The sequence below is a fragment of the Nomascus leucogenys genome, chromosome 1a (assembly GCF_006542625.1).
Source record: "Nomascus leucogenys isolate Asia chromosome 1a, Asia_NLE_v1, whole genome shotgun sequence".
In the NCBI taxonomy this organism is placed as follows: Eukaryota; Metazoa; Chordata; class Mammalia; order Primates; family Hylobatidae; genus Nomascus; species Nomascus leucogenys.
Genome location: NC_044381.1, coordinates 75198072 through 75224626, shown reverse-complemented (window position 1 = coordinate 75224626; position 26555 = coordinate 75198072). Strand labels below are relative to the sequence as shown.

Below are 26555 nucleotides of genomic sequence, written 5' to 3'. Positions count from 1 at the left end.
GATGTCCTTTTATAATTTGCACACAAGCACCATATGGACTAATAGCAAACATGTAGTTCAGTATAGCTTTTTTCTTGAAAGAAGAGAAATTTTTATATAAGACAACCATTTAAAATTTCTTTTTTGGTGGCTGGGCACAGTGGCTCACGCCTATAATTCCAGCACTTCAGGACGCTGAGGCGGGTAGATCACTTGAGGTCAAGAGAGTGAGACCAGCCTCGCTAACATAGTAAAACCCCAATTGCTACTAAAAATACAAAAATTAGCCAGGTATGGTGGTGCACACCTGTGGTCCCAGCTACTTGGGAGGCTGAGGCGGGAAAACTGCTTGAACCCAGGAGGTGGAGGTTGCAGGGAGCTGAGATTGCGCCACTACGCTCCAGCCTGGGCAATAGAGTGAGGTGGGGTCTCGCTCTGCTACCCAGGCTGGAGTGCAGTGATATGATTACACTTGCTGCAGCCTTGACCTCCCAGACTCAAGCAATCCTCCCACCTCAGCGTCCTGAGTAGCTGGGACCACAGGTGCACACCACCATGCCTGGCTAATTTTTAAAATTTTTTGTAAAGATGGGGTCTCACTATGTTGCCCTGGCTGGTCTGGAACTCCTGGGCTCAAGTGATCCTTCTGCCTCAGCCTCCCAAGGTGCTGGGATTACAGGCATGAACCACTGTGCTCAGCCTAAAATTTTTTAATTACATTTAAAAGTATACAGAGATAGAAAAGTGGGGGAAACGAGTACAAGCAGAATAAAATATGTTCACCTATACTCATTATAAAACATGCCTGTACCACAGTAGTCTGTGTTCTCTTAGAACCACATGGTCTCAGCTTTGCTGAAAGATCCCAGATGAACAGCATTGAATTTATAGGAGACACTGGTACAGGCTTTGAGGGAAAGTGTAGCACACATTAGGATGCATGGATTGTCAATTCACCTTCTATTAAAATATATTATTAAGATACTTATGAGAAAAAGTATTCCTAAATGAAAACATCACTAAATTTTAAATAACAATGATATAGCAAAATATTTTCTTCAAATCAAATTTTATAGTTTAAATCATATGAGATTAAAATCCTAGGTGATTTACAGGTTGAACACCCCTAGTCCAAAAACCTGAAATCCAAAATGCTCCAAATTCCACTACATTTTGGGCACCAACATGACGCCACAAGTAAAAAATTCCACACCTGACCTCATGGGACATGTTGCATCCAAACACAGGTGCACAACAGTTTCTTCAGCAACCCCAAGCTAGTGTACGGGTAACCTTTTAATGAAAACACAGCATCGTAGGTGGAGATTGAAAGCCTGCTGTTTGTTGTCACTGTTGTTTAGCAGCTGATACAGGTATTCTGGTGATGCTACCTTGCTGCTTAGTTTCCCCACACACACTATTTTTCCACTGTATTAATTGTAAGTCATATATTTTACTGTTATGTAATTATGTGTGAATAAGTGTAGGAAAACTGCTTATCAGTAGGTGGCATATAAATTCAGAGTCAAGAATAACAGTGATGCCAAACAATCACAGACTGTTCACATGGGTGGCTGAGACAATTACACCTGTGATTTCTGATGGTTCAAAGAACACAATGTTTATTTCATGAACAAAACTATTAAAAATATGGTATAAAATTACTTTCAGGCTATGTGTATAAGGTGTATATGAAACACTAATTTTCATGTTTAGACTTGGGTCCGATCCCCAGGATATCTCATTATGTATATGCAATACTCAAAAAAAAATCAAAAATCAAAAACACTTCTAGTCCCAAGCATTTTGGGCAAGGGATACTCAACCTGTACTGTGAATATTTCACACAATGGAAGTTTTATTATTTATGTTATTGATTTTTTTTAAAGTCAGCCATCCTCAAAATTGAGCACCTTCCATTCCATTTGACAGAGGTGAGCTGTCTGGTATATTGCTGCGAGCACTTCTGGTACCTGATTTTCCTTCACTGTTCGCTGTCTTAGATAAGCCATACGGCATGTTTGATGAAAGGGTTGACTTTAAAGGAGGTCGTCCCCGTTTTGACTTCTGCCTCTCCTCATCTCTCTTTTCGTCCTTTTCACTATCTTCTTTATTCTGGGCAACAACAACAAAATGTATGAGAAGGGCCAATGCTGTATGAAAAATGAACATTCTACTTATCCAAAGAAAACTACATCTCAAAAAAGGTTTGATATTTTATATGTCACTTCCTAGTCTGTGCTTACAGAATAATCAACAAGAGTTTTCTGGCTGGTCTGAGAGGTTATCAGAACTTATTAGTGTCACTGAAATTGGTATATAATCCTCCACTGCTGAATTTCTAACATATTTTCTATTTATGTAAATACAATATCGTACAATTTGTAATATTGCAATTATATTGTGATGGTCAGAGTCACAGCATTAGAAGGCTATACAACTATTCAGCACTCCCCGCTGTTCCCCACTATCCCCTGCAGAAAGGAAAGATATCTATCATCCAGTAGACAAAACAATGGGCAAATCTCCACAGCCAAGCTTGACAATTGAGGATGTGGGTGAGGGTACAACTGGCCAGTATATATGTGTTTTAAAATTTTAGTATTGGCTTCTAGCATTTAAAAGTCAAACTTCACATTTTAAGAAAGATAGTGGTCTTGAAAAATCCTAAAATCTGGCAACCCTGGGTCTGTATTCCCACAGCAGAGCGGTTAGTTCCATTCCATCTAAATGAGGAATGTGACCTCTCGTTTGTCATGGTTCGTCCTACTTTATCCTTCTCCTATAAAGCCTCTACAGGAATTTGAGTTTGAAAGTCATGCCCTAGGGGTTGCTGGTTTTCACCTTTGCTGAAACAATGTGGTAATGTGTCAGTTTTAAGCTTCTGGGTTATAAAGAGAAAATCACAATTATCTTTCAAGAATCAAGATTTTTTTTTTTTTTTTTTTTTTTTTGAGACGCAGACTTGCTCTGTCGCCCAGGATGGAGTGCAGTGGCATGATCTTGGCTCACTGCAAGCTCTGCCTCGCAGGTTCACGCCATTCTCTTGCCTCAGCCTCCCGAGTAGCTGGGACTACAGGCGCCCACCACCACGACTGGCTAATTTTTTCTATATTTAGTAGAGATGGGGTTTCACCATGTTAGCCAGGATGGTCTTGATCTCCTGACCTCATGATCCGCCCGCCTCGGCCTCCCAAAGTGCTAGCATTACAGGCGTGAGCCACCGCGCCCGGCCAAGATGGTTATTACAATAAGATTAAACAGACACAATATTGTATATGCATATTACTAAGCAAAAGAAGCCAATCTAAAAAGGCTATATGGTGTATGATTCCAATTACATGATATTCTCAAAAAGGCAAAAACTATGGAGAGAGAAAAAGTCAGTAGTTGTCAGGGGTTGGGGTGGGGGTAAGAATAAGCAGAACATAAAGGATTTTTAGGGCAGTAAAGCTACTCTATATGATACTATAGTGATGGATCCATGTCATTATATATTTGTCAAAACCCATAGAATATACAACACCAACAGTGAACCCTAATGTAAATGATGGACTCTGAGTGACAATAATGTGTCAATGTAGGCACATCAGTTCTAACAAACATCCCACTCTGGTGGGGGATGTTGACAATCTGGGAAGGCTACGCATGCATGGGGCAGAGAGTATATGGGAGGTCTATATACCTTGTTCTCAATCTTGGTATAAACCTAAAACTGTTCTTAAGTCTTAAAAAACATACAATACAATTTTGATAATTCCTATACATATTATAAAGGACATAAATCTACAAACATACTTTAGCTTTTTTCTTCTGTTTTTTCTTTGGTCCACCTTTGTCCAAAGGCCAGATTATCCTGTCAGCCTTCACCCACTCATCATACCTTAAAAAAAAAAAGAGTTTGTACAAACTTTATAAATTATAACCTTTTTGAAATGTATTCACCAAACAAAAACAACAGTGAGACAGATTAAATAGTTTGTTCTTAGTGTTGGCAAGTATATGAAGGGCACAGGGGCTGGTTTGCTGGTAACATGTGCCAGTAACTCTAGTAGGTATTTTGTATACTCACTAGGGAAAGGCAAGAGGATTTCTTAAGAGTTAACAGGTTTAGAGGGAGAGTCTTGGAAAGCAAACTCTAGATTCAAGACAATCTGAACTGTTTTGTTTTCCACAGCTTTTAGAGACCTGAGCTTACAATCAGATTCTGCACTAGAATTCGTGCTATTGAATGAATAATAGAAAGCTAAGTCAGATAAATTCAAATTTGCAAGGTGATCAGTTTCAGGTTATTTTATCAACTTATTTTATCAAGTCCATTTCAACTTCCTTTTCCTCCTCAACACTCTCTCTAGTCTCTAGTATTTCCAGTAAAATTTTCTTCTGAACTACATTGCCTTTAGGACTCTGAAATTTTTTAGAGATATCTGTATTTTACCTCCTTTAACTAAGTTTATTCTGTTTAGCTCAAGTTGAAAACTCATTTCCCCTAAACATTTATTTAAAAAATTTATTTTAAATTTTGTTTACTTTTATTTTTGGGGAGATAGTTTCAATGTTGTCACCCAGGCTGGCATGCAGTAGTGCCATCTCAGCTCACTACCTCTGCCTCCTGGGTTCAAGTGATTCTCATGCCTCAGCCTCCCAATATCGGGGATTACAGGTGCCTGCCACCACGCCCAGCTAATTTTTTATTTTTCGTAGAGACAGGGTTTCACCATGTTGGCCATGCTGGTCTCGAACTCCTGACCTCAAGTGACCTGCCCACCTCGGCCTCCAAAAGTGCTAGGATTATAGGGGTGACCCGGCACTTTTTTTAGAGAGGGTCTCACTCTGTTGCCCAGGTTGGAGTGCAGAGGCATGATCTCCTGGGCTCAGATGATCCTCCCACCTCAGTCTCCTGAGTAGCTGAGACCACGGGTATACACCATTGCACCAAGCTAATTTTTGTATTTTTTATAGACACGGGTTTTGCCATGTTGCCCAGGCTGGTCTTGAATTCCGGGGCTCAAGTGATGTGCCCACCTCAGCCTCCCAAAGTGCTAGGATTACAGGCATGAGCCATTGCACCTGGTCTTCTCAAATGATTACTATCACTTTTGAATGTCTATAGTCCAAGTGACTAATCAGGGGCAAATAAGAAATTAAGCTTTCTAGAACTAAATAACAGTTTTTACATTATATAAATATACAAGTATTTATAGAATTAAGTCAAAATCTAAAAATATGTACAGTTAAGTAAAGAAACAACAGGCAGTCCTTGCTTTAGACCAGGAACGTCCAATCTTTTGGCTTCTCTGGGCCACAATGGAAGAAGAAGAATTGTTTTGGGCCACACATAAAATAACACTAACACTAACGATAGCTGATGAGCTAAAAAAAAAAATCTCATGTTTTAAGAAAGTTTATGAATTTGTGTTGGGCCACATTCAAGGCCATGCCAGGCTGCATATGGCCTGTGGGCCACAGGTTGGACAAACTTGCTTTAGACTGTAGCGTGTTAACAGAAACTCATGTATCTGGAAAACATATTTTTGCTTTGTAAACCAGTTACCACAGAGATGTACAAAGTAAGGACATGGTTTCTGTATGCATGTATTTCGGTTGACATGGTTCCATGACTACCTATACGGATGCTCCTTTACTTATGATGCCATTGTGTCCTGATAAACTCATCACAAATTGAAAATATCCTAAGTCGAAAAATGCATTTAATACATCTAGCCTACTGAACATCACAGCCTAGCTTACCCTACCTTAAACATGCTCAGGACACTTATATTAGCCTAGAGTTGAGCAAAATCATCTAACACAAAGTCTATTCTATTATAAAGTCTTAAATATCTCATGTAATTTATTGAATACACTGTACAGTATTGGTTGATTAGTCTCATGATTTCTTGGCTGTTTGCTGTGGCTGCACAGTCTGATGAGAGAGTATCATACTGTATATCGCTAGACCAGGAAAAAAAAACAAAATTCAGGCCGGGCGCAGTGGCTCACGCCTGTAATCCCAGCACTTTGGGAGGCCGAGGTGGGCGATCACAAGGTCAAGAGATTGAGACCATCCTGGCCAACATGGTGAAACCCTGTCTCTACTAAAAATACAAAAATTAGCTGGGTGTGGTGGCATGCATCTGTAGTCCCAGCTACTCGGGAGGCTGAGGCAGGAGAATCGCTTGAACCCAGGAGGCGGAGGTTGCAGTGAGCCCAGATTGCACCACTGCACTCCAGCCTGGTGACAGAGCGAGACTCCGTCTTAAAAAAAAAAAAAAAAATCAAAATTCAAAATCCTATGGCTTCTGAATGCATATAGCTTTTGAACCATTTTAAATTTAAAAAAATGAAGTTGAACCACTGTAAGTTAGGAACTGCCTGTATTATGATTTGAAAACTATCTTTCACTCATTAACTCAGTATCTAGTTTCTAAAATGAGACTGGCTATGAGCATCATACTAGGCTTTTAAACATCTGTACTTTATTAACTTATATGGAAATGTTTATTCATTTGAACATTTACTGAGGGCCTACTAGTATGCACTGTATCGAGAAGTATGTAGAGAATAATCATGGCCCATGCTCTCATGCAACCCAGTCTGTTATAAAAGATAGACATATAGTAAAATCAAGTATAGTCTGGTAAGTGCAATAAGAGAGTTATGTATCTGATCCAGGGCTAACAAAGGGATAACTCTATCCAATTCCATAGGAGGTATCAGACAACCAAGAAGCACAGGCCTGATTTTTAGTGTACTTGGTCCTGGCGACACTGGACAAAGCAGTATATCATGTAGGTACTTCTAGCACTAATATTGCTAACCAAGGATAGTCCCAGGATTTCTCAATGAGAGACCAGGACTCTTCTCACACCTCTTAAACTTGCAGATACTCCCTTTCAGGAGTCTGGCTAAATTCTTTAGGAACCGTGGTGGCTTCATCTCAATTAAACAGGCCAGAATTATACTAGCTTTTAGGAGTAGAGAAGAACAACGAAAAACCATGAACCAGGAGAGTACCAGTTAGGAAATTAATTAGAGAGATGACCAATCCAAAACCTGAGCGTATAATAAAATGACTGCTGAGAAGAGTCATAAAGCAAAACATTAAAAAAATGAGAAAGAAAGATGATAGGGGAAATTCTAGAAAGCAGAACACAGACATATACAGATGTGAAACAGGAGTGGATAGCTGTGAACTAAAGAATCTGAGGAAGAAAGAAGGCTATCATGTGATGCAACTGGAAATACAATGACTGCAAGTTGGTAAGATATACTCCTTTTCCCCTGAATTCAATAACATATTGTAAAGAAAACAGTTAACATTCATGGAGCACTAAGTGCCAGGCATGGTTCTAAGCATTTACATCTAAATACAAATATTATCACTACAGTAGTCCCTGCTTAGCCACAGCATAGTTCAATTACCCATGGTTCAAAACTATTAAGATATTTTGAGAGAAAGACCACATTCATATAACTTTTATTACAATATATTGTTATAATTGCTCTATTTTATTATTGTTGTTAATCTCTTACTGTGCTTAATTTATAAATTAAACTTTATTGTAAGTACGTATGTATAGGAAAAATCATAGGATATATAGGATTCAGTACTATCTGAGGTTTCAGGCATCCACTGGGGGTCTTGGAACACATTTCCAGCAGATGAGAGGGAACTACTGCATTATACAACACCTCTACAAAATAGGAACTGTATTTTTCCCAGTGTAGAGATGAGGGACTTGAGTCATAACAGAGCACACATCTAGTGTATAGAGAAACCCAGGAGCAGTCTGCCTCCAAATAAATACAGGGCAACCTGAGATATTAAACATGCCAGATTTTGTAAAAGAGAACAAGAAAGGCAGCCCCTGACATTTAGGAATTTGCTTGGCACTATCAGCGGGGCCTTGGTGTTGCTTAGAGCTAGTCTGGCACTCATAGCTAGGCCACACTGTCCTGCTGTTGAAACATGAACAATTTCAAAGAGCATCAACATCAGACAAGTCCATTTTGTGACCATGATGTATCAAAACAAAAACAAGACCACTTCCTAATCGTGTCTGAACACAGAAAAAACAGGAACATTGTCCAGTCCACAAAAACAACCAAACGTCTTTTTTTTCTTGACTAATGCGGGTGATTAATGTTTCTTTACCAATTATGTTACCTTGGTCTAACTGTCTCTCCTTCTAGATAAGATTTATTAAGAAAACCAATTATAATTACCCCAGCTTCCTGACAGGATCCAATATGGAGCAAAATCTCTTTTTTCTTTCTTTCTTTTTTTTTTTTTTTTTTTTTTTTTTATGAGACAGGGTTTCGCTCCATTGTCCAGGCTGGAGTACAGTAGTATGATCATAGCTCATCTCAGCCTCCAACTCCCAGGCTCCAGTGATCCTCCCACCTCAGCCTTCTGGGTAGCTGGGACTATAGGTGCCTGCCACCATGACAGGCTAATTTTTAATTTTAATTTTTTGTAGAGATGGGGTCTAACTATGTTGCCAGGTCTGGTCTTGAACTCCTGGCCTCAAGCAGTCCTTCCACCTCCACCTCCCAAAGTGCTGGGATTACATGCACGAGCCACCATGCCCTGCCTTTCTTAAACCCTCCCCAAAATCATCTAACGGAAGATCAAATATAAGTTCCAACGTTCTTTTTTATTAATTAGTCGACTTAGAATTATTACAGTGCTTGACATAGGCTTGATTTCTGATTAATGAAACAAACACTTGCACAGTTGGAAGTTGCAGGCCTGGCTCCCTGCTCATAGTCAGTAATATGTCTCCACAGAATTATGAATTATTGTTTTCCCAAAGATGGTGCCTTGAGCCTTTGTTGATTCATTTAACATCATATTACTAAGATGCCCTATAGTTCCCCTTGCTGTGTGTTCTCCCTCACTATAAATGAGTAATAAATGTAACTTGTTCTAACTACAGGTGTGATCCTGGTAGTCTCTGGCCAGAAGCATTGACACTGCTAGTATAACAGCAGGAATGTCAAAGTCTTGGAAAATTCAGAATCAAGGTGTGCTTTGTAATATATATACCATTATTTGCTTTCACTCTTCATAACATTAAGTTGATGTTCTATTTAATCATTGAAAAAATTTCAATAGTAAGAAAATACTTTCTTGCTTACCTGACATTCCATCCATAGTAATGTACCAAATATAAAACTTCTCCGTCATCAATTTCAGTGCTTTTAATACTGGCTTCATAAATTTTCTGAGTCTTCCCTCGTCCATATTTTACTTTCACTTTGGTTCCCGTTAGGCAGGGTTCCATGTCTTCCTCATCTTCCTCTCCTTCAGAGTCACATTTGCTTTCAGTTTCTTCCCTGCAGTAAGTTATAATACTGATAATGCTACTAATAACTTAATGGAGAATAAAATATGCTAAAAGAATCCAACAGGTAGATTATTCACAACCTAAGTATTACCTTAATAACATATCAGTGGAGGAGGAGAAGAAGGAGGAGAAGGAGAAGATTTTTGTGGCCTACTTACTAAGGAATTTATTATGTAAAGGTGCACTGTACCCAAAGTAAATCCATACTTTTTAAAAGCCAATCAAGTCAGTTAATGATCATCTGTAATCAAATAAGTCACTTCTGACAAAACAAAATAAGAAAAATATGCTCTGAAAAAATTCTTTAGAATTCATATTTAAGTGCCAGCTAACGATGATCTGCAATCAAATAAATCACTTTTTGGACAAAACAAGAAAAATATGCTCTGAAAAATTCTTCAGAATTCATATTTAAGTGCCACCTTATATGTAAAAAAAGATTTAAGGATATTTTGTAACTTCCTGTAACTGAATTATCTTAAATCTGCTTTACTACCAAAATTAGAATAGTTCTTGGCAAGACTAGTATTTTTGGTGGGCAAAATAATAAACAAGGGCTATCTACCTTAGTAACCATGTCTTTTAAACTAATTTATATTTTAAAGGTTTCCCAGCCCTAAAAAAGAAAAGAAATTTGAGTATTAGGTCATTTGTTGACACTGTAGGATAGCACCACGAGAACAAAGCTTTACATTTGTGTTGAATTCTATTTGTTTACTCATCTTCCATCAGCTTTTCTTTGTATTGATAATCAGGTATAAGGAAGATTAACACAGGGAGAGCTAAAAATACTTTTAATATTTTTATAATAAAACATTGTGTATCAATCCTGTAAAGACTCATAAGAGAACTGCATCAAAGATCATTCTAGTGTCACAAGCATTAAAAGCTCAACAAGTAGTATTGTGCTCTGTAATAAATATAGGGCATTATTTTGGTGATCCCTGGGGGTCCTGACATGAAGCTTTGACAGCCCATTTGCAGTGAGAATGTTTTCTCTTGGAAGGCACCTTCCAATAATAGACTGATAAGGTAAATTCAAAACACTATGAGAAAAACTACTTAAAGATAATATTGTTCTTATATTCAATCCTGTGAAATTTTCTCTAAAATATATCTTTGTCCATTTACATAACAGTTATAGTCTTTTAAAATCACATTTTACATAGATGTATTATGTTTTATATACATATTACAATATACATATTTTGATGTTTTTCACCTTTGCTTAAACTTTTTGTCCAAATATTTAAAATTCTACACTCATTATACTCAACTCCAATTAGTTCCTCCTACTTTTCCTAATCCTAATTATATTTCATTACAGAACTTTTTTTTACTCACTAACCTAGTTCATATGTAATTGTGATAACTCCTGTGCCTATTTGTATTTAATCAAATTACCTCTCCCATTCACCAATCATCCTATTTTTCCGAATATTTATTCTCTCAATGGCAGGTCAGTTTTCCCAAATTTGGCTTAACAACTCAAATTTCTAGAAAATTTAACGTCACATAATAATAGAAAAATAACTACAGAAGAGAGCTGGTATTACAAGTAAGTATGTTATGTTGTTGGTCATTTAAAATTCATTTTTAGTTGTGTCCTAAAATTAGTAAATCCATTTGACAACACTTACAGAAACAGCTAATACCTTGGTCAGAGACTACCTTGATCTTGCTGGACTGCCTAATATTTGACTATTTTTAAGTCAGTTCAGTCCATACTTGTCTATACACAGAAAAAAAATACAGTTTTTACTCAACAACAAACAAGATGGACATTAAAAAATCTGAAATTTATTGGTGTGATGTGGGGCAAGAATGTATTTTCCAAACTAGAATCAGGGGTGCATGCCACTTAATCTAATACAGTAACTTGAAAAAAATGTCTTAAAGCTAACACACAGAAACATCTGCTAGTACTGTGCACCCATGTGTTTGTTAGCTTTCCCACATTGTACCTTTTTTAAAATGGAATTTTTGCTGTCGCTGTTTCCTCTTGTCCACTTCCTCCATTTTTCTCCAGCTCCCTTCCCTGCTGTCAACTGCAGGACCTTTCTTTTGACTGGGTGGCGCAGCCTTCTTTGAGGCCACTGTTTAGGGCACAAGTGCTATTAAAATGGTGCGACCAGTATATTCTCCAATTCCGAAAGGCAATACACATCATCTTCACAATGTGTCTCACCTTCATTAGACAAGAGGAATGGAAGTCCCAATAAGAAAACATTCCCTCAAACCTGAATCTCTAAGCAGGAACAAAGCACTGTTGTACCCCAGACAGGTGCTTCTGGAGAACAAACATAAGATAATGTACCTCTCTTGGCTTTTCTCTTCCTCTTCATCTGAGTCTTTGTCAGAATCCTCCTGTTTTTTAATTTTCTTCTCTTTTTGCTTTGGTGTATTTTTTCTCCCCAGTAGTAGGTCATTTTCTTTTTTCTCTGCAGTTTCATAGTCATCATCTACATCCTTATTTTCTGTATCATTATCTTTTAATTTGTCTTCTGTTTTCTCTTCTTCAATTTCCTTTCTAATAGAATTTACATCTCGAGCAATTCTCCTTCGTCCCTAGTAGAGGCGATAAAAGCTTTAAAATAGCTATCACTATAAAGGGGAAAAAAGCAGGAAAAAGTATCTTTTCCTTTAACCTTCACAGCAATGCCTCTGGCTTGAAACATGGCCCTGAAAACCAACTCAAAGGTACCTTTCTCTTCCTTTTGAAAGTAAAAGAATAACCAATAGAATTACTTAATTATGTCCAGGTCTACTTTGGCTATATACTACCTAAGAAATATCTGTCAGAATCTGTTTGAATGAAAAAAGTAAACAACAACAAAAAAGAAATAAAAATTTTCTCCTTTGTTTACTACATCATTTTATCTCACTTTTATTATTTCTCGACTATAATAAAAATTTAAAATAATCTAATGTTAATAATAAAACATAACAATAATAAAACCAATCCCCTGAATTTTGCTTTTTTAAAAGCTCTGTGCTCTCTAATTCTACAGCTTAGTAAGACGAAATTTACATTGTCACTGTATTTGTGGATGATTACATTTTTAAAGGACTGAACTGCATCAATGGCAAAAAAGTGAGCAGACTTCTTTGAATGAGTATCTGGAGAGCTCGCTGGGCCAATAGCAATATGTTTTACCCCCACTAGCTTCTATCTAGCCCACTGAATGCTGAAATGACCATGACTGGTGAGCAATTTCACTATGTCCTAGGTTCTCCTTCAAGTCAACTTCTATACACTGGGAGAAGTCTCCTCTTCTTGGTATAAAGCAGATAAAGAGCCAGCAACTTAGGAAGCATTAGGATACAATTAATATCTCAGTAAACAAATGTTTTCCCTAGTTGCTGGCTATGTGCTATTTACACTTCAAAGGTAGAAAAAGAAGAAATTGCTTTCTTTCTATCATAAAGCACTAACACACAAGTTTCAAGATGGCACTTCCATCTCCTCAGATCTACACAGTGGCTGGCACATAGCAGGTGGCAGGTGATTTTTTTTTTTTTTTTTTTTTGAGACAGAGTCACACTCTTTTGCCAGGCTGGAGAGCAGTGTTGTGATCTCAGCTCACTGCAACCTCTACCTCCCAGGTTCAAGCGATTCTCAGCCTCCTGAGTAGCTGGGACTACAGGTGCACGCCACCATGCCCAGCTAATTTTTGTATTGTTAGTAGAGACAGGGTTTCAGCACGTTGGCCAGGATGGTCTTGATCTCTTGACCTTGTGATCTGCCCGCCTCGGCCTCCCAAAGTGCTGAGATTACAGGCGTGAGCCACTGCGCCCGGCCTAGCAGGTGCTTTTAAAATATCTATAGGTAAATGAATGAAAACAACTGCTATAAAATTTGGGTCTGTATACCTTTGTCCCAGAAATACCATTTTTATTTATTTATTCATTTTTTTGAGATGGAGTCTCGCTCTATCAACCAGGCTAGAGTGCAGCAACCTCTGCCTCCTGGGTTCAAGAGATTGTCTTGCCTCAGCCTCCTGAGTAGCTGGGACTACAGGTGAGAAATGCCATTTTTTAGAAGCCTGGCTTATATATGCAGATAAGTGATGAGGATATTTTTACAAGCAAATGTATTATAGCACTTTTTTTTTTTTTTGTATTTTTAGTAAAGACGGGGTTTCACCATATTGGTGAGGCTTTGGTCTCGATCTCCTGACCTCGTGATCCACCCACCTTGGCCTCCCAAAGTGCTGGGATTACAGGTGTGAGCCACCACGCCCAGCAGCACTTTTTAAAAATAGTAAAAAATTGGGAGAAAATCTTGGAGAAGGTAGATTTATGGTTCATCCATACTAGACAGCACACTGCAGATATTTTATGTAGAACAAGGAAGGTTTTTAGGTAATGAAAAGAAAGTATGTCCACGATACATACAATATTATTCACCTTTAAAAAGGAAGGAAATTCTGATATGTGCTACAACATAATGTCTTACAGACATTATGCTGAGTGAATAAGCCAGTAGAAAAGGACAAACACTGTATGATTTCACTTATATAAAAGTACCTAGAATATCAAATTCATAGGTACAGAAAGTAAAATTGTGATTGATAGGGGTTGGGGAGGAATGAGGAGTTACTGTTTAATGGGTACAGAATTTCAGTTTTGCAAGGTAAAAATATTCTGGAACTGGATGGTGGTGACACTTACGCAATGGTAAGAATGTACTTAATGCCAATGAAATGTACACTTAAAAAGAGTTAAGGTGGCAAATTTTATGTTAAATGTACTCACCACAATTTAAAAAAAATTAAAAAAAGAAAAAAACAATTTGGAAATTTCATGACATTCACTAGAAGATTCCATTTACTACATGAAAGAACAGTTTTAAAAACTGGTTTCTGAACTATAAGACAAAGCAATTTCACATTCTCTTTCATTAAATATGATTCCACCAAAAAATAAGACATAGTAATTAGACTTCTTTGACAGTGTGGTAAATTCCTTTCTCTTTCTAAAATTTGATAAATCCTACTACGTAAACATCACTGGACACTGATCCAAATGCTAGATGACAATTCCTAAATAGACCTTATATATTAAAGGAAAGAAGGAGCAAAGTTGGAAGATACAACCAGCATACATGTACACATCACTAGAGCTACACAGTGTGCTATAAAGTTACAGAGAAAGACAAGATACCATCTAGTTTAGGGCACAGGCACTATAAAGAGGTGATTCATTTATTCGACATCTATTTAGTAAGCCTTTATTATGTGCCAAGCACTATTCTCAATGCCTGGGATCTGTCAATAAAGGAAATAAACACTAATCCCTGACCTCGTGGAGTGTGATTCTAGTGTAGAGTGGGGCAAAATAGATAATCACAATAAACAGAATAAATAAGTAAATTACAGAAAGAGCAACATTAGAGGGACTGAGAGTTCCAAAGAGAGGAGGCAGGTTACAATTTCAGATAAGGTGACCAAGATAGCCTTCAATGAGCTGATACTTTAGCAGAAGACTTGAAAAGGAATATCTGAGATTCATCCCAGATGAGAATGACTTGATCGAATATAAACAGAAAACACAAGGAAGGGTTTTCAGGTAGAGGAAATAATATTCAATATATTTAGAAAAAAGTAGCTAGCTAAGCAGCATTAAATACTGGAAAATAAACTAGGTTCACTGTAGTACTTTTGTGTATATATGAAAATGGCTGTAATAAAAAATTTTAAATAATACTTAAACCAGATAAAACTAGTACTAAGAACTCACCCTCGGAGATTTTAATTCTATCTCTTCTCTTTCGCTTTCACTGTTTGAATCGATATTTTCCTCAGGTTCACTCTTCACTTCTGTTAAAGGCATTTCTTGATCTAATTTGAGAGCCTCTTCCATTGATTCTTCTAAGTCTTTTTTTTCCTCTTTTACTTTTGGTTCATGGTGATGAACAGTTCTGAACTGAATATTTGCCGAACGGCAGTACTCCTCAAAACCATAGAGATACCTAAACAAACAATATTTCATTTAAGAAATCTTACAGTCTTTGCATTTAACTTGAATTCATGTTATTAAACACATTTTTAAAAAGTAAAGCCCAGTAATTTAAAAAAATTTTTGTTACTCTTTTCTGTGTTACTATTTTCTTGGTGTTTTAGATAGAATTATAAACAGAAAAACTGATCATAAAATGCCGTCCTAAGACGTCTGAGCTTGTGATAACTAAACATAACTATCATAAGTTTTGATATGAAGGCTGTTCACCCCAAAAGATGTAGCTCTGTAACATGTATCATAATCGCAGACACTACCTACATCTTGATTTTGGAAAGGAAATCAGGACAACGTAAGAAATGGAGTAAAGCAGATTTGATGCACTGAAATAACTTTCAATCACAAGTATCTGTCAACCTAAACCTTTTTATATACTTTCTCTAACTTTAACGTTTCTAGATTGATGTATTCTTGTTAACAAAGTATATGGAAAATATTTCCTATAAATACATATTCTTTGATGAATAAACTATACTACTTACTTTCTATAAGCAGTTTTTACATTGTAGGAAGCAGCTGAATTCAAAATAGGAATGCCAAGGTCCATATAAATTTGCTTCCATACAGCACCACTATCAATCTGGAAAATTAAGTTTTTATGTTAACATTTGCAAAGGGAATTAATCTTTTTTTCCTTTTTTTTTTTTTTTTTTTTTTTTTTGAGACAGGGTCTCACTCTGTCGCCCAGGCTGGAGAGCAGTGGTGATATCAGGGCTCACTGCAGCCTCGACCTCCTGGGCTCAAGTGATCTTCCCACCTCAGCTTCCCGAGTAGTTGGGACCACAGGCATGCGACACCACGCCTGGCTAATTTTTGTATTTTTTGTAGAGATGGGGTTTCACCATGTTGCCCAGGCTAGTCTTGAACTCCTGAGCTCAAGCAATCCACCCGCCTCAGCCTCCCAAAATGCTGGGATTACAGGCGTGAGCCACCGTGCCTGGACAGGAAATGATCTTTATCCTAATATTCTATGTTCATTAAGAAAATGTATGTATTATCCAATGTGCATATAATAATGCAATATAAGATAATTTAACTTTTTACCACATCAATACACGTTTCAAAAAGCAATGTTATACTTACATTGTCACATCCACCCTGATGATAAACCAGTCTGAAGAGTTTGAAGAGATTGAGATCTTTATAGCCCAAAACAGGTGGTTTGTTGATTGGAGTACCTTTTCAATGTAAGTAGGTAGAAATAAAATGTTTATTCAAATGAGAAATACTAATTTGAAAACAAAGCTGTCAATTTCTAATTTCCTGAATTTCATTAATTAGAGGCACATATTTAAAAAGCCTTAAACAATGTAAAACAACACAAAATATTCTCTCTATTATTTATATAGCTTTGTGGAGATCTTCAGATTTTAGGTGTTATACTTCTAAAACAAAACTAATAAAGCCACCTCTTTAACTGCCAACGAATTGAGTAAAACTAAAGTAAACACTGCATGGCGTGGCCAACAATGTTGCTGGTTCAAGAAGCTTGGGCATAGGGCTGGGTGCAGTGGCTCACACCTGTAACCCCAGCACTTTGGGAGGCTAAGGCAGGAAGATCACTTGGGCTCAGGAGTTTGAGACCAGCCTGGGCAACATGGTGATATCCTGTCTCTACAAAAATTAAAAGGAAAACATTAGCTCAGTGTGGTGGTGTGCACCTGTGGTCCCAGGTACTTGGGAGCCTGAGGTGGGAGGATTGCTTGAGCCCAGGAAGTGGAGGCTGGAGGGAGCCATGTTCAGCCACCGCACTCCAGCTTGAGTGACAGAGCAAGACTCTGTCTAAAAAAAAAAAAAAAAAAAGTTTAGGCATAAACAAACAATAGAAAAGATAAGATTTACACCCTGGTTCCACTTTCACTACTTTGACACAAATGTTAAGACTGTTAGCAGTAATCTGAAGGATGATTTCTGAAGGCCACACAGAATGTTTAGGACCAATTTATCTTAAGATTTTCTCGGACTAAAAAATGCCAAGGAGTATGATGGTTTATAATTATTCTATTTTTCTACCTATATTAGAAATCTCATCTTTTTCAGATAACGATTGGTCTCCTATTATGTTTAATTTGCTGAGAGCAAGGATCAGGCTAGTTTATCTAGTTTATTTGCCACAAATACAGCATTAGTAATTAGTGGGTATGCAGATTAACATTATAACTGGTCACTTTCTATTTCTGAAATTTCAGAATATTCTTTAGCTTTGTAAGTGACAGGGAAAACTAATTTGTATCAAAATACTTTCTCACTTGTTTCTATGTAAAATAGGTATTAATAGTTTAATTCCAAATATTTTACTACTGTCAGGTGTAACTGATTCTAGGATTTATTTAAAATCCAAAACTAGACAGTCATGGTGGTTCACAGCTGTAATCTCAGCACTTTGGGAGGCAGAGGTAAAAGGATCACCTGAGGCCAGGAGTTTGAGACCAGCCTCGGCAATATGGCAAAACCCATCTCTACAAAAAACAGAAAAATAAAAAATTAGCTGGGTATGGTGGCATGTGCCTGTAGTCCCAGCTACTCGAGAGGCTGAGGCAGGAGGATCACTTGAGCCCAGGAGGTCAAGGCTGCAGTAAGCCAGGAGCAAATCACTGCACTCTAGCCTCGGCATCAAAGCAAGAAACTGCCTCAAAATAAATAAATAAATAAAATAAATAAAATCCAAAACTGTTTATCTGCAATACTAACAAAAACAATGCATATACCTAGAATGTAAACATGTAAAAGAAATGACTACTTTAAAATAACGAGCATGAAAATACCTCTGTCTTCCATAAACTTATAAAGCTGCTGGAGGAAGTTGTCCCTCTCTTCAGGATCAAGTTCTTCCTCAGGCTGTAAAGATAAAATATATAAATGTATGGCACAGTGAACTGGAAAAGATACACGTCTTATTTTTGTGAACCCAATGTAAAGTCATCAAATTCACTAAAATATATAAATGTATGGCACAGCGAACTGGAAAAGATACACGTCTTATTTTTGTGAACCCAATGTAAAGTCATCAAATTTTAATAAAGCTGAAAAATCTGAATTTTCTCAATATCCTACAATGACAGATTTTAAGTCATATTTATGAAGATATACAATGTCTACCCTTCACCCCATTTACCACTCTAACTCTACCTTTGAGTATCACTGTAAGGACTAAGATTAGCCAAGAGGAAAACATTCAGGAATAAAATGGGAGTGTTACGTTTTCACCTCACCTGGTATTTTTTTTTAAAGCCCATTAAAATACTAAGTGGCCCACACAAATATATTGGCAAATGACCACAATAATGACACATGTTCATTATATCATATATTTATGTATAAAAATAATTTTCATGCAAACATAGTTTTTGTTATTGTCAGATGAATATAAACCAGGGATTCCAAAGTTACAGTGGCAAAGGATTTCTGTTTAGATGGCACAATGTTTTAAAGAAATTTAAATACATTTAAGTGAGTCATATACATTCTATTTTACCCCAGACCTCATCACCCCCTCATCTCACAATAACCTGGTTTTCTCTTTTGCCTTTCTAGTATGGCCCCTGTAGTTGACTTTGCAACACCTAAAAATAAGATAACAAAACAATTCCAGAAGTAATTCTTAGGGAAGGAAACTAGATACATAATTACTGATTTAGCTTCTTTTAAAATTCTTAAAGTTTAGCAATACTACAGAGAAACAAAACACTGATATGTTTCCTCCATATAAATGATCATAACTTAAGAGTATTACTCTCCTGTGTTCTAAAAGAAGAGCTCAGATTTTTGTCTTTTTTTTTTTTTGAGATGCAGTTTTGCTCTTGCTGCCTAGGCTGGAGTGCAATGGCACGACCTCAGCTCACTGCAGCCTCTGCCTCCTGGGTTCAAGCAATTCTGCTGACTCAGCCTCCTGCGTAGCTGGGACTACAGGAGTGTGCCACCACACCTGGCTAATTTTTTTGTATTTTTAATAGAGAAGGGGTCTCACCATTTGGCCAGGCTAGTCTCGAACTCCTGACCTCAGGTGATCCGCCCACTCCAGCCTCCCAAAGTGCTGGGATTACAGGCATGAGCCACAGCACCTGGCCTGGATTTTTGTCTTTACAAAGCCATATTCAAAACAAAGGCAATGCTCACGCAATAAATGTTGAGGCTTCGGTGTCCAGAGGGCAACAGGCACTTTAAAATTGTGTTATCTAATAGCTGATAATATAGCTAGGATCAATAAGCATGTAGTTGATTAAAATATATAATAAAAAAACATGAGGCAATCAAGAGAAAGGGAGTAAGATCTTTTATTACATGATTTCTTTTAGTACATTCATTCATAATGATTTATAACACTAAAATACTTTTACCAATATAAATAAATTTAAATCTAAGTTCTAACATGTGTACAAAATCAGCAATTTACAAAGTTAATAATCACTATAAAGTAGTTAGTAAAGGTCATTACTTAATGCTCAAATGAAGAGATGGCAGTTTTTTCCCCATGTGAATTTAAAAATCTTGCTTTTACAAAGTTAACTGCCAATGAGTTAACTCAAGAAAACAGGTAATTCAATAGCCTAAGAACCACTTCACACATTAATTTTAAGAACTCCTAGCGTGGGGAAAAAAAATCAAAACCAAAAACCACTTATGCCAGACTGGCTCTATGCTTTGCCTGTGCCTTGTAATCGTAATATTCTCTCTTCAGATGAAAACTTCATTCCAGTATTTTTTTTTTTTTTTTTTTTTAAAGACAGAGTCTTGCTGTCACCCAGGCTGGAGTGCAATGGCACAATCTCAGCTCACTGCAACCCTTTGCCTCCCAAGTTCAAGCGATTCTCCTTCCTCAGGCTCCTGAGTAGCTGGGATTACAGGCATGCACCACCACACCTCGCTAATTTCTGTATTTTTAGTAGAGACTGGGATTCGCCACATTGGCCAGGCTGGTCTCGAACTCCTGACCTTAGGTGATCCACCCACCTTGGCCTCCCAAAGTGTTGGGATTACAGGTGTGAGCCACTACACCAGGCCTCATTCCAGTATTTATGATCCTACAGAATTCAGGTAACACTTCTGTATCCAATATATGTAAAAGCAATTCTTTAAAAAGGCACTAAAATCAAAGTTGCTCCCCAATACAAGTAAACAAAATCAACTCATCAATTGCAAATTAGGTTGCACCCAACATTTGATAAATTTTTAATGTTAAGAATATATTTTTATAGATAAAATTTGATTTATGCGTTATTTTATTTAAAAGTTAATGGGTAACCAAGAGTGCTTCAGGTTTCACAAGAAACTATGGCCGTAAAATTGTAGTTTTGGTACAGTTAAACAAGATATAAATGAATAAAGAATTCTACTTACAAAAAAATGCCTTGAAGGGAAATTTCTTTTCCATCAAAAATAGATAAAACATGATGCTATAAACAAAGTTTTAAACTTATCTGATGTTTCTGTGAAAATTAAAATTGCTTATCGCTTACAATAAGCCACTCCTCATAATTATTTTTGAAAACAGCCTTGCTGCTAGTCACCTTGCAGTAAAACTGCATATGCTAGAGAACGCCTCCAATTAGAAGAATGTGCCTTTATGACTTTTGTATGGGGCTCTTAATTGCGATCACGGTTTGCTTTCTCTGTCCATGGCATTTTCATAGCAATTTCTCTCCTGGTGAAGGCCTGGGACTGTTGCATCTTTCAAGGGTTTTGGAGTGCGAGAGGATTATAAGAATGGGAGGTAGAGGTCCACTAGACCATCTGAGACTTCTTCCCTTCATTTAGTCATTTACATTTATACATGTAAAGAATTAACTATGTACCCAGTAAAATGCCAGAGATCCAAGAGTCACATTCATGATCATAATTTCAAGAAATTTCCAATTTTAGTTAGTATTAGTATATACTGCTTAGTATTATAAGTAGTTGGATATCTATCTACACTACTAGATTGTGGATTTTATGACTTTAGGCACATGTCTTCAGATTAAGCTCAAACATCTACTGATGGTTACCACGAATCAGAGATTGTTCAAAAGCACTGTGGATTAAAATGAGAACACATGGTACCTTCTATTTTTGCTGCTCTGAGTTTGGCAGGAGGTGTAGAAAGGTAAAAGAAGCCAATATAACACGATGTGGTAAGTGTTGTAAAATACATCAAAGAATACAGGAGAAGCAAGTGAGGGAATGAATGGTTCTCCTTGAGATGAACTGGCAGTGGTAGTATTAGGCAGCTTCAAAATGTAAATAGTAGACAGCCCTGGAGCTACAGCAAACAAGCAAACAGCGTAAGCATGAGACTGACAAAGGCAGGCTGGGATTAGGAAAGGACTTTGTAATAGTATGCTAAAGAATCAAAACTTGATACTGTGGCTAGATGTGAAGCTTGAGACAGCTAAAGATAATTAGATCCGATTTGTATATTTAAAATTTCTCAGCCAAGAATGAGTGTGATGGATTGGAAGGGAAAAGGAAGCCATTATAACAGTCCACAAGGAAGAGAATGCATGTCTGAATTAGTCCTGCCAGCTGGGATGGAAAGCTGACCTCTTCCCATGAAAGGAAGAGGGAGAGACAGAGAGAAAGACAGAGGGACTGATGGAGGGATGGAGAGAGGGAGAGAGAAGGGGAGAGGGAAGAAGAGAGAACCACTGTGCCTGGCTTACTCATAATTTTACGACTAATGACTGCCACTCAGTTTAGACATTACTCATGTGAATGAAAATGATATCTGCGCAAATGAATTGTGTAGTTTTCTTGTTTCACATTGAGTATGAGAGCTAAGATTTGTGATAATATAAATATAAGAGTCAGAGAAAGAGAGGAGATAAGAATAGTTGAGGATGTTCTTAAGACACAGGTGGGGCCAGCCGCGGTGGCTCACGCCTGTAATCCCAGCACTTTGGGGGACCGAGGCAGGTGGATTACCTGAGGTCAGGAGTTCGAGACCAGCCTAGCCAACATGGTGAAGTCCCGCCTCTACTAAAAATACAAAATTAAGCCGGGCACAGTGGCTCATGCCTGTAATCCCAGCACTTTGGGAGGCCGAGATGGGCGGATTGCCTGAGCTCAGGAGTTCAAGACCAGCCTGTGCAACACGGTAAAACCCCGTCTCTACTAAAATACAAAAAATTAGCCGGGCGTGGCAGCGTGCGCCTGTAATCCCAGCTACTCAAGAGGCTGAGACAGGAGAATCACTGGAACCCAGGAGGCGGAGGTTGTAGTGAGTCGAGATTGTGCCACTGCACTCCAGCCTGGGCAACAGAGCAAGACTCTCTCAAAAAAACCAAAAAACCAAAAACAAAATTAGCTAGGCATGCTGGCGTGCACCTGTTATCCCAGCTGAGACTGCGCCACTGCGCCACTGCACTCCAGCCTGGGCAAAACGAGTGAGACTCTGTCTCAAAAAAGAAGAAGAAGAAAAAAAAAAGACACAGGTGGTTATGGCCCATGACTTGCTGGCATTCACCTTATCCCTTGTCCAAATATATTAATCTGAAAATGAACAACGATGCACTTGGAAATGGCAAAAATTCTAGTAAACAGACTTCCTACCATTTTAGTGGGATGGGAAACTGATATGGTTTGGCTCTGTGTCCCCATCCAAATCTCATGTTGAATTGTAATCCCCAATACTCGGGGAGGGACCTGGTGGGAGGTGATTGGATCATGGGGGCAGATTTCTCCCTTGCTGTTCTTGTGATAGTGAGGTCTCATGAGATCTGGTTGCTTGAAAGTGTATAGCACTTCCCCCTTTGTGCGCTCGCTCGCGCGCTCTCTCTCTCTCCTGTTGCCACGTGAAGATATGCTTGCTTCCCCTTCACCTTTTGTCCTGATTATAAGTTTCCTGAGGCCTCCCCAGCCACGCCTCCTGTACAGCCTGTGGAACTGTGAGTCAATTAAACCTCTATAAAATACCCAGTCTAACAAAGTTCTTTATGACAACATGAGAACAGAGTAATACACAGACAAATACAATTTGAAAAATAAGATCATATCTTATTTTTGTAGGAGCTATTAACTTTCTTAGCTAGCAACTCTACTTTCCAATACGCATTAGGAAGGGGGACAGATAGTGTCCAAATTGTCAAAATACGTCAGTAAAAGATGATGAACTTTACCCAAAGCTCCTCAGACCCATGTAACTTGTACACAGCTCTAATTGGTGGCTTGGGATAGTTTCCTAGCGTATAACATATCGGAGCCAAAAAAATTGACATTTTTAAAGTGAGGAAGGTATAACTAAACTTGATCTTTGTGGTTTCCCTGTACTGTGTACTGTATGTAACAGAACATATTATTGATGGGTATTCTCAGGTTTCAAGAACCCCTAATGGGAATCCCTTAAAATTTTTGGTCAGGCTCAGTGGCTCCTGCCTGTAATCCCAGCACTTTGGGAGGGCCAGGCAGGAGGATCACTTGAGCCCAGGGGTTTTAGACCAGACTGGGCAACATAGCGAAACCTTGTCTCTATAAAAAAAAAATAATAATAAATTAGCCGGGCATGGTGGTGCGTGCCTATAATCCTAGTCCCAGCTACTCAGGAGGCTAAGGTGGGAGGATGGCTTGAGCCTGGGAGGTTGAGGCTGCAGTGAGCTATAATCACCACTGCACTCCAGCCTGAGTGACAGAGTAAGACTCTGTCTCAAAAAAAAAAAAAAAAAAAAGTTTTAATAATTATATAACACCCCTACCTTTTGTGTATATTGGGGGTGGGGGGTGGGGGGTGGGGGGGGTGTACTCCAGTATACCACACTCATTTTTTTCAATACCAAAGGACTTTTTTTTGTGCAATAATGTTACTTTGGACACAAGCAACTTTGTTTCCCCTTCATGATAAATAAAAGTAAGATCTTTTATTACATTCTTTTTTTCTTTTAGTACCTTCATTCATAGTGATTTATAACACTAAATACTTTTACCAAATATAAAGAAATTTAAATTTCTTTATGATGCTGTCTATAGTCCCTCTTTTGGACCTCTTCATGGGCTCCCCTTCTCACCCCAACTCTGAAACTCCATCACAAGTCCTCACACTCCTCAGCTCTTACGATCCCTCCATCCCCTCTCCTTCATCCCTACCACCTCCAAAAATGAGGGTCAGTTTGAAGGCAGCAGGAGGAGTCCTCTGAAGTGGGCAGATCCCTATCATGGAAAGAGAGATGTTAAGACAGCACCCTCTAAGCTCCACTCTGGGGAGCTAAGCACTGCAAGGAGTACATCAGAAGTGGCAGTTCTGAGGACATGTCTGGACTGGAGCACTCACAGGAAGGAAGCAGCGATTCCAATAGCTGCTTACATTTTTTGTATAAAATTTTAAATTTATAATATATTAAATAGTGTGATTTTTTAAAAATGTGAAATACTAGAACTAAAGTAAATGCATAGAACATTTGTAAGCTGTACTCACCCACTTTAATTCAAGTAGAGCCCTTTTGTTCCTACTGACATCTGTTGAATTTTTAAAATCTCAGCTGTTATCATTTACTCATTTTCTGAGTTTTTAAAACTTGCATTTTATCTTTCCTATTTTATTTAATACTAACAAAGGGAATGGACAACACAAAGGCAATATTCAATATAATGTATCTTACAGCTCAACGGCAGCTTCTGAACAATATCTAAGTGGCAGCAGGGGAGCTATAAGAAGTCCCATATCATGGAAGAATAATGGAAGGGAGAATAAAGAGGTGGGCATGGGTCAAATCATGATTGGGCAGACTTCTAAAGGCCTGTGATAAAAAACCCAGACTTTGTCCTGAAGGTGCTGAAAGCCAATAAAGGGTTACCATCAGGAACCACCTATGTTTTATAAAGATGTTTATGGATAATGAATTCGAAGGGAAAACACAAGGAAGATACCTGGAGTAAGTGGAACAAAATACAAACAAGGGGCATTGTTAGTCAATAACTTTTACTACAAGTGACAGAAAACTATCCCAAGATGGCTTAAGCAAAAAATAATTTATTTTATAAACTCACAAAATTATGGAAGAAATTGAGATTGCCTACAGAGTACACAGCCTGAGAAAAGAGATATTATAAAGGGAAGTTAGATATCTTATCCCTTAGTTCCCCCGCCAAGGTGAACTTTCTAGAACCTTGTAACAAATCTCCCACCACCTTGTTTCAAAGAGTAATCTACTACAACAATTGCATAACCCATATTCATTCATTTAATGAAGGTTTAATATGAGCCAAGCAAGCTCTGTGTTGATAGCTGTTAGGTATATATACCGGTAGGAAAACGAAAAAACAAAAATCCTGAGATCCCTTGCTTTCACAGATCTTACAATCTAGAGGAGGACAGAACATTTTCTTAAAAGCCTGTAAAAAATTCTGAAACCTCTCTAAACCTCAGTTTTCATATATATATAAAAAGAGAAGGTTCTAGGAGATTTGTTGTAAGGTTCTAGAAAGTTCACTGTGGGGCTGGGCACAGTGGCTCATGTCTATAATCCCAGCACTTTGGGAGGCAAAGGTGGACGGATCACTTGAGGCCAGGAGTTCGAGACCAGCCTGGCCAACATGGTGAAACCTTGTCCCTACTAAAAGTACGAAAATTAGCTGGGCATGGTGGTACATGCCTGTAATTCCAGCTACTGGGAAGGCTGAGGCATGAAAATCACTTGAACTCGGGAGGCGGAGGTTGCAGTGAGTGGAAATCGTGCCACCGCACTCCAGTCTGAGTGACGGAGTGAGATTGTCTCAAAAAAAAAAAAAGAAAAAAAAAGAAAAAGTCCACTTTGGGAGGAACTATGGGATAAGGTATCTAACCTCCCTTCATAATCTCTCTTTTCTCAGGCAATGCACTCTGAGGCGATTTCATATGTATATATTTATTTATATACATATTTTCATAGACTGTTGTAAGGACTAAACAGCCTTACTTTAAAAACCACCAAGTCTCCATAAATAAACTGAGAACATTATTTGGCGTGGTTATCTTTACTTCTTTATATCTCCTACAAAAGGTAAACATTTTAATAGTGGTATAATGAAAGGTACATCTTGATGTATGTTCTGGTACAACAGATATATTTTGTTGTCATGACACCTTAGGGAAACAGCAAATAAAGACAAATTTAAAAAGAAAGCTTAAAATTTTAAACTCTCAGTTAAACTTCAGGTTTAACTTAAAGTGAAAAGCAAACAAAACAAATAGTAAGGCTGGTAACTCAGGTGAGCCATAGGTCAAAATGACTACATAGGTTATCAATAAGCCCCATC

The 26555-nt window shown here is 37.9% G+C and overlaps 1 protein-coding gene across 3 annotated transcripts in view; it reads right to left on the bottom strand.

Moving 5' to 3' along the window:
• ARID4A (AT-rich interaction domain 4A) overlaps nucleotides 1-26555 on the bottom strand; it is a 76215-nt gene that overhangs the window by 11089 nt on the left and 38571 nt on the right. For 2 of the 3 annotated variants that reach the window (XM_030811260.1, XM_030811268.1), the window contains 8 exons: nucleotides 18119-18191; nucleotides 16437-16531; nucleotides 15836-15933; nucleotides 15075-15306; nucleotides 11650-11900; nucleotides 9124-9321; nucleotides 3778-3862; nucleotides 1893-2094 (listed from right to left, as the gene is read on the bottom strand). In XM_030811260.1, coding sequence (XP_030667120.1) covers nucleotides 1893-2094; nucleotides 3778-3862; nucleotides 9124-9321; nucleotides 11650-11900; nucleotides 15075-15306; nucleotides 15836-15933; nucleotides 16437-16531; nucleotides 18119-18191 — 1234 coding nt within the window. The remainder of the gene's footprint in view (nucleotides 1-1892; nucleotides 2095-3777; nucleotides 3863-9123; nucleotides 9322-11649; nucleotides 11901-15074; nucleotides 15307-15835; nucleotides 15934-16436; nucleotides 16532-18118; nucleotides 18192-26555) is intronic. The other variant, XM_003267739.3, reaches the window with a different exon arrangement.